The following is a 14,740-nucleotide window of genomic DNA, read 5'->3' as shown; positions in this document are numbered from 1 at the left end:
TCAATCTGAGGCTAATATCAGATTTATGCAGCTAGTATGTCAAACAAATAAAAACTATTTTTATAGAACTCAACAATAGCATTCTAAGGTACTAAAATAAGGTGGTAAAAGTATCAAGACTATCTTCAGCATTCTTTTTTTTTTTTTTAAAGATTTTATTTATTCATTTTAGAGAGAGAGTGCATGATCAGGGATGGACAAAAGGAGAAAGAATCTGAAGCAGACTCCGCACTGAGTACAGACTGTGACATGGGGCTCAATCCCACAACTATAAGACCACAAACTGAGGCGAAACCAAGAGTTGAACGCTTAACCAACCGAGCCACCAAGGTGCTCCAGCATTCTTAATTTTTGAAAGTCCTTTCTGAATTCACATAATATCTTTTATGTCTTATTCTGGCTTTTTCCTCCAAAGCAAATGTATTAGATTTATTCACAGCTTAATAAACAAGGCACATGTCATAGCATATTATGGATTTTATGAAGTAGATTATTTTACTTTTGGGATGGAGAGAAAATTACAAAATTGATCTGATATGAAATTTAAGTACTGGAAGAGAAACTAGATTTCTCTAACAAGTGCTAGAAATATGGAACTGATTCAAGGGAAAAAAATTCAATTCATTAGAACTGAATGGAAATAAAAAAGTAGAGGTTGGACTAGCACCCTTCTTCCCACTGAAACATGAAAGAGAGTGAAGAATAAAGAACTAACCTCTCATTTGAATGTCAACAACTATTTTGGAGGAAAAGGCTTTAATTTCTGACTCTCGCTACTTGATCTCTATCTGCCCATCTATAAATTGAGAAGAATGAACTAATTTGCCTTAAAGATCTAAGAGTGTCCAACTACTGTTTGTGTCACATTTAACTGCCTATGAAATAAGAATAAACCCAAGTTGCTATAAATGAAAAACGTAGACCTTGTACTACAGTTTTTTTGTTTGTTTTTTAAGATAGATTTATTTATTTATTTATTTATTTGACAGAGAGAGAGAGAGACAGACAAAGAGGGAACACAAGCAGGGGGAGCAGAAGAGGGAGAAGCAGGCTTCCTGCTGAGCAGGGAGCCTGATGTGGGGCTCGATCCCAGGACTATGGGATCATGACCTGAGCGGAAGGCAGACGCTTAACAACTGAGCCACCCAGGCGCCCCCCTTGTACTACAGTTTTAAACCTTCTTTGGGGTGTAGAAAGGCACCAGGGAATTTTTTGGAATGATGGAAAAGTTCTAAATCTTGATTATTGTAGAGATTATATGACTATATACATTTATCAAAGCTCATTGAGCTATACTTACAAAATGGGTGAATATTACTGTAAATAAGTCATATCTCAATAAATCTGACTTTAAAAAAAAGTGTGCTTTGAAATCTTAATCCTATGTATAAAAAAACCAATTTATTCTGAATTCCTTGATTCTTTCAAAACACTTAGACACATACCTGTATGGTGCATAGAACTTAAATATTCATTCTGTAGGCCATTTTCACTTTTAGTCCTATCAACAACTTTCTGGCATGTAGATTCTCCTTTATTTGATTCTTCATTTTCACTTGCAGTATGATTTATTTTTTTCAGACTACATTTCACACTGCCTATGTTTCTCCGAGAATGAGGGTCACTTTCTTCCTGTTCAGCACTTGAATCAATTCCAGCTACACAATGTTTTCTGTTTAGCATCTTCTTAATTACAGGCTTGACAGAAGAGTTTTGTGAACAACTGTCCATTTCACTGGCTGAAGGAGAAGAAATACAACTGTCCTCTACAGTTGAACATTTTTGCATGACTGTATTTTCATGGTAATGAGGATTAGGTTCATACTTTGGTTTTTCCAAACCAGGGAAACAAACAACAGCCAAAAACCAGTGTGCACTGTAAAAAACAAATGAAACTACTGAATATATTATTAGGAGAGTTTATTATATTTGGCAATAAGTATCAACTGACATATTTTTTCTAAAGTCAACAAACTTATAAAGAATGCCTGATTTTTTTCAATTCTCAAATAAAGCCATTTGTTTATATGATCATTAATAGAATATAATGTCTATTCAAAAAAATAATTTATTTTAGAATTATGTAGCCTGCACTCACTTTTGCAAATAATCCCTTGAACTTTTATTGCTTTTTGAATGAAAAAATTCATTCTTACTTTTAGGTGATTTAAGAAAATATCAATTAGATCACTGTAACTCACCATTCCCATTTCCCTTGACCTATTCATGTCAAAGGACAGGAAACTAGCTCAAGATTAAACTATTATCAGAAGCCTAAACAGCCTGTCTAATTTTGAACATTTCCAAATATTGCACACATAAAATTTAAAAAACTTTTACCCCACATCTGTTTTTCTTAAGAATAAGGTTAGGCATCACTTGATGTTGAAAATATTAAATAAGTCTTTTCCAAATAATTCTTCACCAAAAAAAGCCACTGAGGAAGGAGGTGGATCCTCACTTGTGGCCTAATTGTGCCCTTAGTCAGGAAACACATGGAGACTTCTCTCCCCAACCCCAGCAAGTGGGAGCCTTGATACCCAGGTAAGAGGGTAATAATTTATATATTTTCCACAGTCAGGGAAGGACTCTCACTTATTTGTTTTAAATGGTGGTTTTTATAAAACATTTTTAAAATACAAATGACCTGTATGGTAATGAGATTTACCCGTGTGCGATCTGTAATTTCCCTTGTACAGAACTTTTACATTTTTTTATATCCCTATTACTTTTGATTGTGTCTGATGAGAACTGAGTTGTTGGCCTTTGTGAAATTTCTGGCTCTTGAGAAAGAATTCTTATGAATTGTATGGGAATTTTATATATTTAAAGAGGGAGATCTGGGGCTGTTATTTTTAAACACTTTTTCCATAATATTCTGAGTAGATATTTATAAAATATATTTCTTTCATTATGTGTTTGTAAAATTAGAGTTTAAATAAATAAGCTTTGATGCATAGTTTTCAACTAATATGATTTTTCCTTTTTAAAACAGCCTGAAAATGTACTAGTGTTTAAAAATAAAGATTTCCATTTTCTCCAAAAAAACCCCAAACAACAAAAAACAAAAAAAAACCTTATTGAGATTATATAATTAAAATGAAATAATGTACCTATTTTTTAAGCATTATTATAAAACCTCAGAATTAGTAGAGTCCCAGCTATCAGGTGTGTGCTCCTGATTTAGCTAAATTCAGGTATCATGGTTTCTAACAATAGGTTAGAAGCCATTAGTAAAAAGCTGTACAGCTAACATTGGCTAATACTCATTTAATTTTTTTTTTTTTAAGATTTTATTTATTTATGACAGTGAGAGAGGGGACACAAGCACAGGGGAGCTGGAGAGGGAGAAGCAGGCTTCCCACTGAGCAGGGAGCCCGATATGGGGCTTGATCCTAAGACACTGGGATCATGACCTGAGCCAAAGGCAGACACTTAACAACTGAGCCACCCAGGTGCCCCAATATTCATTAATCTAATGAGGCATTTTATTAGGGGCTTACTATTTCCTAGACAGTGCTATATGCTAAGATACAATGAATAGGCTACAGATGTCAGAGAACTTACTGGCTGAGTACACTGTTTATCATATAACAGGGTATTCAACAGATGTTTGAGGAGTGAAAAAACATATTATCTTAACATGAACAAGTTATTCTATATTTTCACTTTTATAAAATGTTAAATTCCTCCAAAGTAATATGAAGAAAACTAATTATCTCTTCATCAGATAGCATGAATACAAGGGTGACAGAGCCTGGCTTCGTCCTCAGTACATTAAAGGCCAGATGGAGGAATGCTTCACTCCTGTTCTTTATAAACCCTCACTGTCCTATGGACTTAGGTCAGACTAGGGTAGTAGAAAGAGCCATATACCATCTTTCTCACTTTATTCCAAGTTTGGCTAACTGTATTTCACAGCTCAATGTCAGAAAAGTTAAATGTGAAAACATATGTTTAAAAAATTGATTAATATGGTATAATATAGTTCTCAACCTGAAGGTACAACACAAGTTCTACCACAGTTTTTAATATTTCTTAGCTATGACCAGTATGTATAAGGCATAAATTTTCTGTTATATCCCTAACAACTAAGAAAAATTCTTTCTTTACCTAGCTGAAAGGAGAAACTTAAATCAGCTACATCTGAGGTTATTTTCAACCACTAAGTGACAGGATTTTGCTTTTATGAAAAAAAGATTTTAAATTTATTTGACAGAGAGAAACAGCGAGAAAGGGTACGCAGGCATGGGGGAGCTGAAGTAGGCTTCCTGCTCAGCAAGATTCCATCCTAGGACCCGGGATCATGCCCTGAGCCAAAGGCAGACGCTTAATGACTGAGCCATCCAGGCGCCCCACGTGATCACTTTTAAGAGCAGCTACACATTGACTTTAAACCACCAGTGGGGGAAGAGGCTAAAACAAGTAATTTCACTTAAGATTGATCGGCTCTAAATGCTGACATTTTTGCCTTATCAATTTTTAACAAACACCTTATAAACTTTAAAGTCTAAGAAATTACCACTACCAAGAGAATGAAAAGTAAAACAGCAAAAACACAGCAACCTATCTAAAATGATTAGTAAACAGAACTATTTGTGGCTTTAGCTCTTCAAAAAGAAAACAAAGCAAAATGAGCCCTCAGAATTTGGAGGCTTTTTTCCCATCTACTAAGGGCACTGGTCTTTTGCAGAATCCTTTACTGACTCTGTATCTTTGTTCATTCTCTTTCTTTCACCAAGATAACTAGAAGCATTTATCATAGCCTCAATCCACCACAGATGCACTAAGAGGAATGTGCCTCTATTGCTAGAGTATGTGCCTTAAATTTTTATAATTCATTTCTGAAAAAGAGCTCTCTTTGTTTATCTTCCCTTTCACCTAAGCAGGCAGCTCATATGTTACTCTTTATGACAAATTACTGTCAAGACACCTTATTTTTGAGAAATGAAATTAAGAAATGAAGAAATTAAGAATTAGTTTTAAACTTGATTTTAAATTATGACACTATGTTTGACTTAAATATATAGCTCTGAATAAGTTGGGCTTTATAGCTATAACCAGTGTTTTGACCTAGCCTACCTATCTTTGGCTGGGCTCATTAGAGAGCACAGGTCTTATGATTAACCTGATTTTTAAATAAACAGAATTTGATTATACTCTTGAGTGACTCTGTTTTTCACAGTAAGAAGGAAAAAAAAGAGCACATTCAGAAGCTAGTCTGGCACAAATAGGCTTATTAGACATAAACAATCTTATAGAATACCAACCCCAGACAAACTTACTCTGCAACTGTGATAAATTGAGACAAAGAAAGGACATTTCTCAGTTTTTCTAAGTAGAGACAAACAAGGTCACAATGCAACAACAACAAAAAGACAAATATTCCCTTCTTTTTGCTAAATGGGTAAATGCTACTTCTTTACCCAAACAACTGCTTCCTTACATCTTCCCCCACTGACCAAACCAAAGGTCAGGTGCTTTCAAACACACTTTTACTGAGAGGATTCATGGTTGCCCACGGTGTGTTTTCTCCCTTGATGCAAGTAATAAACCCAAGGTGTATTCCTGGGAGTTTTTGGCCAGAAGGCATAGGAAAACAGAAAAATGAAATATAAAATCTCTCAAGTCTAAATTGTATGCTACTACTATCCTACACATCATTGTCTCTCTAGTCACTGTGGGAAGACAAAATATTTAAGCACCCCATTTACTTAGAAAATAGTTCAAAGTAGTCAGCATGGTTTTCAATTTGAGTACATGACATACATTTAGCCATCTTTTTCTCTTTTGGTTAAGAGCCAAAGTGTTTTCAAAGATTCAAAATCCATGTGACCTAGTCATCATTCTGCCTAAAGAAATCTGTTCTCTAGGATGTTTGATAGACCACTTTTTAAAAACGACATTATTCTACATTGATGAGTAAAACAAAATTAGAAAGATTTCTTGCTAGTATTTATAAAATTCAACATCTTACATGATTCACTAACAAACTGCAGTAATTTCATAAAAATTGCAGCATAAATTATAGCTACATACACAAATTTCAGAAAGAAGTTTAAAAATGAATTCTTCAACTCATAACACATTTTCTAAAAATAGCCTTCACATTTACATAAAGAAAATTATTACTCACGCTTCATTAAGGGGTACAAAAATAAAATCCTTCTCAAAAATATCTACATGCCGGGTCCATGTTTTTACTCTCCCATGTCGCTTTTGCTGTATTCTATAAGACAAGAGATAAACTATCACTTCCTGAAATGTTTCTAGTGCTTCAGCTTATATGCAGCCATTTATAGATTATGCAGACTAAGATGTTAACAAATAAAACAGTGTATAAGATGATTTAACAAGTCAGGGAAAGAAAAAAGAACATCTCAGATGGAGCTAGGAATGTGTGAAACTGCCCATCACTGAATCTGCAAGAAGGAATTATTTAATTCCTGCTACTACTTACTAGGTGAACCAGTGCTACTATTTTTATTACTACATATTAACAACTATATTGAGAAATGTATTAGACCATGGCCTATAATGACTGAGGAAAAGAGAGCACGAAAAATGAGCATTACATAAGATGAAATAAAATAGACTATGAACCAATAGTCAAACCAATCACTATCATCAACTCTAAGATGTAAAATTAGGAATCATTGAAACAGTAGAAAATATTATTTATATTATCCACAATAGCCATCAATTTAAGACAACTGATAGCCCTTACGGCATCCTGTATACATCTTTTAACCAAGTATCAGTGCAAATTAGGGCTGGATGCAATCACTATAAGGACAGGAATTATAAACAAACTAATTGAAGGCTAATACACGGAACAGTATTTCCTTAACTTGCTGGAGCAGTATTATCCAAAGAAGTTATCAAAAGTACAGATTCATAGGTACCTCTCTTAAGTATTAGGAATGGAACATCTACGGTAAAACAGAGCAATCTGTACTTAGTAAGTATCCAAGTAATTTTTTTTTTAAATTTTTAAATTATCAGGCATATCTGGGAATTACTGATTTAGATATTGGACAAAAAACCTTTATGAATTCCAGGTATTCTTGAAGTTTTAGAATATTATGAATTTTATTAATTTTGCTAATTGGCAATAGAATTAAAAAATGTTGCCTTAATACAAGTGCTTTTTTCATTAACTTAAACTTGAGTGAGTTACTACATCTGTTAAATATTTTCAGAGCTCGACTTACGATAGATTAGTTGTTTCGTGAAGATTTCTTCTTTCTCTCTGATTAAGGCGTTTATAGAAAAAAGAACTGAATATATGAATTCGGTCAGCTTCTTCTTTCTTCAGTTTTTCAAGCACCAAATATCTATTTTATAAAAAAACCAAATATAATGAATTTAGCTGTTTATACTAAAAACAGTCAGTAATCAAATATCTGTTAAGTCAACATCAACCTTTCTTAAAACTGAGATTTTATTAGCAAAATTTACTACATACTCAAGGCAATGCTAACTACTGATTATTTTCAACAAATGAAATGCTTGAGAATAAAACTATGATTTGCAAGATCTGATCTTGAAGACTCCAATAAATAAAATAAAAAATGAAGGCGAAATAACAACGACCAAAGAAATAGAGAATAGTAGGAGAAAATTATGAAAAATTATGTCAACAAATTGGACAACCTAGAAGAAATGGGTAACTCCTAGAAATATATAACCCTCTAAAACTGAAGCAAGAAAGAAAAGAAAATTAGACTGATTACCAAGAACAAAACTGTAATCGAAAAGTTCCCAACAAACATCTAGGACTAGATGGTTTCACTGGTGTAGTCTTCTAAAACTTTAAAGAAAAGTTAGTAACTGTTGTACTCAAACTATTCCAAAAAATAAAAGAGAAGGTAAAGCTTTCAAATTTATTCCACAAGGCCACCATTACCCTGTTACCAAAACCAGATAAAAAAACACTACCAAAAAAAAAAAAAGAGAGAGAGAGAGAGAGAGAGAGAGAGAGAGAGATTGAGAGAGAGAAAGAGAACTACAGGCCAATATCTCTTATGGAACATAGATGCAAAAGTCCTCAACAAAATGTCTGCAAACCAAACCCAATGATACGTTTAAAAAAATCACTGACAATGATCAATCTGAATTTATTCCTGGGATGCAAGGGTAGTTTAATATTCACAAATCTACCAACATGATACATCACATCAACAAGGGAAAGGATAAAAACCAGATGATCATGTCAATAGACGCAAAAAAAGCACAGGATAAAGTATATTATCCATTCATGATAAAAACTCTCAACAAAGTAAGTTTAGAGGGAATATACTTCAACATAATAAAGGCCATATGTGAAAAACCCAGTTAACATCCTATTCAATGATGAAAACAGAACTTTTCCTCTAAGATCAGGAACAGAACGAGGAAGTTCACTCCCAAAACTTTTATTTAATATAGTACTAGAAGTCCTACCCACAGCAATCAGATAAGAAAAAAAATTAAAAAGCAGCCACATTAGTAAGGAAGAAATAAAACTTCCACTATTTGAAGATGACATGATACTATATACAGAAAATTCTAAAGACCCCACCATAAAGAGGCACCTCAGTGGTTCAGTTGGTTAACTGTCCAACTCTTGATTTTGGCTCAGGTCAAGACTGAGCCCACGTCGGGCTCTGCACTGGGCATGAAGCCTGCCTAAGATTCTCTCCCTCCCTCTGCACCCTTCTCCCTCCATCCCTAAAAAAGAAAAAAAAAAAGACTCTACCAAAAATCTAGTAGAACTGATAAATGAATCCTGTAAAATCATAGGAATGAATTTAATCTATAGAAAACTGTTGCTCATACACTAATAATTATGTAAGAGAAAGAAAAATTAATAAAATACCTAGGAATATCTTTAACCAAAGGAATGAAAGACACATACTCTGAAAGCTGTTAACACTGATGAAAGAAACTGAAGATGATGCAAACAAATGGAAAGATATTCCACACTCATCGATTGGGAAACCAATAGTGTTAGAATGTCTATACTACCCAAAGCAATCTACAGGTTTAATACAATCCTTATCAAAATACCAACATTTTTTACTTAATTAGAATAATACTAAAATTTGTATGGAACTACAAAAGACCCAGAATAGCAATCTTGAGAAAAGAAGAACAAAGCTGGAGTAATACAATCTCAAATTCGAGAAATACTACAAAGTGGTAGTAATCAAAACAGTATAGCACTGGCACAAAAATGAACACATACATCAATGGAACAGAATAGAGAGTTCAGAAATAAACCCACACATATATGGTCAATTAATCTACAATAAAGGAAGCAAGAATATACAATGGGGAAAAGAGTCTTTTCAACAAATGATGTTAGGACAACTGGATGGACCACTTTCTTATACCACACACACAAAAATAAACTCAAAACAGATTAAAGATCTAAATGTGGGACCTGAAACCACAAAAATTCTAGAAGAAAACATAAAGCAGTAATTTCTCTGACATCAGTGCAGAAACATTTTTCTAGATATGACTCTACAGGCAAGAGAAACAAAAGCAAAATTAAACTACTGGGACTACACCAAAATAAAAAGGTTTTACACAGTGAAGAAAACCATCAACAAAACAAAAAAGCAACGTAGTAAATGGGAGAAGATACCATATCTGCAAATGATATATCCAATAAGCAGTTAATACCCAAAATATATAAGGAACTAATACAACTCAATATGAAAAAGAAATAGAAAAAAAAACCCCAACCAAATCAATTAGTGGGCAGAAGACATGAAGAGACATTTTCCCAAGGACATACATATGGTCAACAAACACATGAAAAGATGCTCAACATCATTAATCATTGGGAAAATGCATATCAAAACCACAAAAAGGTATCACTTAATACCTGTCAGAATGATAAAATAAAAAAACACAAGAAACAACAAGTACCGGTAAAAATGTGGAGGAAAAAGGAACCTTCATGCACTGTTGGTGAGAATGCACGCTGATACAGACACTGTGGAAAAACAGTAGGAGGTCCTCAAAACTTAAAAACAGAATACTCGGGGCGCCTGGGTGGCTCAGTGGGTTAAAGCCTCTGCCTTCGGCTCAGGTCATGATCCCAGGGTCCTGGGATCGAGCCCCGCATCGGGCTCTCTGCTCGGCAGGGAGCCTGCTTCCTCTTCTCTCTCTCTCTGCCTGCCTCTCTGCCTACTTGTGATCTCTATCTGTCAAATAAAATAAATAAAATCTTAAAAAAAAAAAAAAAACCCAGAATACTCTATGATCCAGTAATTTCACTGCTGGGTATTTATCCAAAGAAAATGAAAACAACAATTGAAAAGACATATGCACCCCTATGTTCATCATAGCATTATCTACAATAGCAAAGACAGGGAAACAATCCAAATGTTTAGTCATATGTGAATGGATAAAAATGTGGTGTACAGACACACACACACACAAACGGATTGCTCCTCAGCCATCAAAAAGAATGAGATCTTGCCATCTGTAACAACATGGATGGACCTAGAGGGTACATACTAAGTAATGGAAGTCAGAGAAAGACAAATATCATATGATTTCATTAATGAGTGGTATTTAAGAAACAAAACAAACCTTGAGAAAAAGAGACAACCCCCCTCCTCTACTATTAAATATTAAGAACTGGTGGTTGCCAGAGAAGTAGGTGGGCAGATAGATGAACTAGATAATAGGGATTAAGAGTACCTTCATCTTGATGAGCACTGAGTAATGTATAGAACCGTTGAACCATTATACCATTATACACCTTGAACTAATACAATATTGTATTTAAGAAAGTCACAGTGAAAAAGTTTGTTTCCTACTTGAAGAGTTAGAAAATAACATGCAGTTCTAGTAACAGTTGAATTAGTTATTTTAATATAGTTAAGTTTAAGAAGAAAGTCTCTTTTTAAATTAACTTCTAAGCATGTCATGAGACATATAAACATAATATAAATATATTTATAATATAAACAGATTTTTTTTTTTAAGATTTATTTTAGAGCAAGAAAAAGCACTAAAGCACTAAACTGCAAGTGGAGGTAGGGGGAAGAAAGAGAGAGAGAGAATTCCCAAGCAGATTCTCTGCTGAGTGGGGTGTCTGATGTGGGGCTCAATCTCAGGACCCTGAGATCACAACCAGAGCAGAAATCAAGAGCTGATGGGGCACCTGGGTGGCTCAGTGGATTAAGCCGCTGCCTTCGGCTCGGGTCGTGATCTCAGGGTCCTGGGATCGAGTCCCGCATCGGGCTCTCTGCTCAGCAGGGTGCCTGCTTCCCTCAAGGAAAAAAAAAAAAAAAAAAAAAAAAAAGAAATCAAGAGCTGATGCTCAACCAACTGAGCCATCCAGGTACCTTATAAGCATATATATTTTTTAAAAACCATGGATTTTGTTAGGTTTCCTTTTTCATTTGGAATACTGATTTGCAGAAAAGCAGAACTTTTAGATAATGTAACTTTAATGTAGTTTTAATTAAAGTGCTACTATAGTATCAAGGGGCCTCCCGAAAATGTAAAGACTTTCAAGAGTATACACAAATACTATAAAATCTCTATCACAGTGTACAAAGTAAAGATATAAGTATGAAATATAATAAGCTACAATGTAAACAAAATACAGGTATTCAACTTATTTTTCAGATCCAACTATATGCTTTCAGAACCAAAAACTATTTTAAATATCAAAAATTAAATAAGTTAAAAGTAAAAGGATGAAAAATACATACTATGCAAACAAAAACCAACAGAAAACTGCAGTAACTACATTCATTGTGAACAAAGGAGGCTTAAGAACAAAGACATTATCAAGGATATAGAGGAACATTACAAATGACAAAGGGTTGATTCTCCAAGAAACATAAACTTGTAAGAATATCCAAAATATATAAGGCAAAATGAATTTGAAAGGAAAAGCAGACAAACCATTATACTTCGAGATCCAAGTATGTGTGTGTGTGTGCGTGCTTTATATATGTATATTTTTTGTTTATATATATGTTTTATAAATTTTCATATATAAATTCATATATAAATTTTCATATATATTTGTTATACTTGTTCTATACAACCTTCTCAAGTACACATAACTATCAACAACTGATAGAACAAGCAGGCATAAAATCAGTAAGGACAAAGATGAGCCAAACAGCCAAATAACTTGACTAAACTGACATTCACAGAACACTTCATCCAACAACAGTAGTACTGTTCTGCACACTCAAGACTTTATGTTTGGTTTCTTAAGAAAGTATACATTAGAATTAAGAGATAATCTTCTTTAAAAATTATGATAAAAATGCGTAACATCAAATTTACAATCTTAGCTATTTTTTAAAAAGATTTTATTTTTAAATCTCTACACCCAAAGTGGGGCTCGAACCACAACCCCGAGGGCAAGACTCATGCTTCACTGACTGCACTAGCCAGGCACTCCCAATCTTAAACATTTTTTTAAAAAATTTTAAAATAATTTCTACACCCAATGTGGGGCTCAAACTCATAACCCCAAGATCAAGAGTTGCATGCTCCACCAGCTGAGCCAGTTAGGCATCTGCCACTCTTAACCATTTTTATGTGTAGAGTTCAATAGTGTTAAGTATATTCACATGGTTGTGAAACAGATTTCCAGAACTCCATCTTGCAAAACAGAAACTCCATACTCATTAAACAATTCCTTTTTCTCCCATCCCTCAGCTTTTGATGACCACCATTTTTCTTTTTCTATGAATACGACAATTACAGACACCTAATATAAGTGGGATCATGTTTTTGTGACTGGCTTATTTCACTTTACATAATGTCTTCCAGATTCATTCATACTGAGGCATGTGACAGATTTCCTTCCTTATTAAAACTGATTAATATTCCACTGTATTTATATACCACATTTTGTTATCCATTCATCCATCAATGGGCATGTGAGTGGCTTCCACCTCTTGGCTACTATGAACATGTGTGTGCAATTATTTCTTCGAGACCATACTTTCAATTCTAGTGTATATATACCTAGAAGTAGGACTGCTGGATCACGGGTAGTTCTACTTCTAATTTTTGAGGAGCCACTATACTTTTTCCCTTAATAACTAAACAATTTTACATTCCCATCAACAGTGCACAAAGAATCCATTTTGCCCACTTTCTCAGAACACTTATTTTCTTTCCTTCTTTTTTCTTTTTTAGCAACACTTACTTTCTTTTCTTACTTCTTTTGGATAGTAGCTATCCAAATGGGGATATATATTTTATATATATATATCTCCAAACTCTTTGTGGGTTTGACTTTTATTTCCCTGATGAATAATAACGAAAATTTTTTCATACACTTGTTGGCCATAGGTAGGAGATAACATTTTTTGTCTTAGCTATGAAGAACTTTGAACTCATTTTTTTTTAACTCTTTCTTGTATGTGTTTGTTAGGTTTCAGAAGAGTCTAACATCTGCAAAGTTAAACATTTAAAATCTATGGCAGTTTCTCTTTAAAAAAAAAAAAAAAGATTTTATTTATTTGACACAGAGAGCGAGAGAGGGAATAAGCAGGAGAAGTTAGAGAGGGAGAAGCAGGCTGAGCAGGGAGTCTGACGCGGGGCTGGATCCCAGAACCCTGGGATCATCTGAAGGCAGATGCTTATGACTGAGCCACTCAGGCGCCCCTATGGCAGTTTCTCTTGCTAGCAAATCAATGATACATTTTATAATTTACTGAAACATATTCCATTACTATCAAATCTTCAAAAGGAAAAATAATACCTTTGAAAATGGTATATAATCGGGGCACCTGGGTGGCTCAGTGGGTTAAAGCCTCTGCCTTCGGCTTAGGTCATGATCCCAGGGTCCTGGGATGGAGCCCTGCATCGGGCTCTCTGTTCTGTGGAGAGCCTGCTTCCTCTCTCTCTCTGCCTGCCTCTCTGCCTACTTGTGATCTCTGTCTGTCAAATGAATAAATAAAATCTTTTGAAAAAAATGGGATATAATTAACATAAATAGAATATAGTATTACCCCCAAAGTGAAGTATATCCTGTTGGTTGATGATGTTGACCTTGCTGATTTTGTGTGGTTGTTCTATTAATTGTTGAGAGGGGAACTGAAGTCTCCAGCTGTATTTGTGGATTTGTCTGTTTCTCTTTTTAGACTGGTTCATTTTTGTAGCTCTACCTATTTTGTAGCTATGTTGTACGGTATATACCCATTCAGGATTGCTAAGTCTTCTTGGTAGCTCTCTAGCCCCAGTAATTGTTGTTTTTATGTTTATTTTCTGATAACAATATAGTTAACTCTTGCTTTAAAATCTGCTTCGTATCTTTTATCAGACTTTTATTTTCAACTTATATATATATTATTATCTTTGAAATTACGTTTTTGTAGACAGGACATAATTGGGCTATGGTGTTTAATTAGTCCACTACTCTGCTGATCTTGGTCTTCTTTCTTTTTTTTTTTTTTTTTTTAAGATTTTATTTATTTATTTGATAGAGAGAGGGAACACAAACAGGGAGAGGAGGAGTGGGAGGCATAGGTTCCCCACCGAGCAGGATGCCCAATGTAGGACTCAATCCCATGACTTGAGCCAAAGGCAGACACTTAACGACTGAGCCACCCAGGCACCCCTGATCCTGGTCTTCTAACTGACATAAATAGTGCATTTATTCTTTTTATTTTTATTTTTTTTATTAAATAGTGCATTTAAATTTAATGTAATTAGGGGCACCTGGGTGGATCAGTCAGTTGAGCATCTTACTTTTGAT

At 34.3% G+C, this 14,740-nt stretch overlaps 1 protein-coding gene across 7 annotated transcripts in view; it reads right to left on the bottom strand.

The window, feature by feature from the left end:
• SENP6 (SUMO specific peptidase 6) overlaps positions 1 to 14,740 on the bottom strand; it is a 125,744-nt gene that overhangs the window by 12,256 nt on the left and 98,748 nt on the right. For all 7 annotated transcript variants that reach the window (XM_047732377.1, XM_047732380.1, XM_047732378.1 and 4 more), the window contains 3 exons: positions 7,215 to 7,337; positions 6,137 to 6,229; positions 1,446 to 1,876 (listed from right to left, as the gene is read on the bottom strand). In XM_047732377.1, the coding sequence (XP_047588333.1) occupies positions 1,446 to 1,876; positions 6,137 to 6,229; positions 7,215 to 7,337 (647 nt within the window). The remainder of the gene's footprint in view (positions 1 to 1,445; positions 1,877 to 6,136; positions 6,230 to 7,214; positions 7,338 to 14,740) is intronic.

Source organism: Lutra lutra, chromosome 6 (assembly GCF_902655055.1).
Source record: "Lutra lutra chromosome 6, mLutLut1.2, whole genome shotgun sequence".
NCBI lineage: Eukaryota > Metazoa > Chordata > Mammalia > Carnivora > Mustelidae > Lutra > Lutra lutra.
The sequence above is the reverse complement of the archived record's forward strand: the minus strand, read 5'-3'. Positions and strand labels throughout refer to the sequence as shown.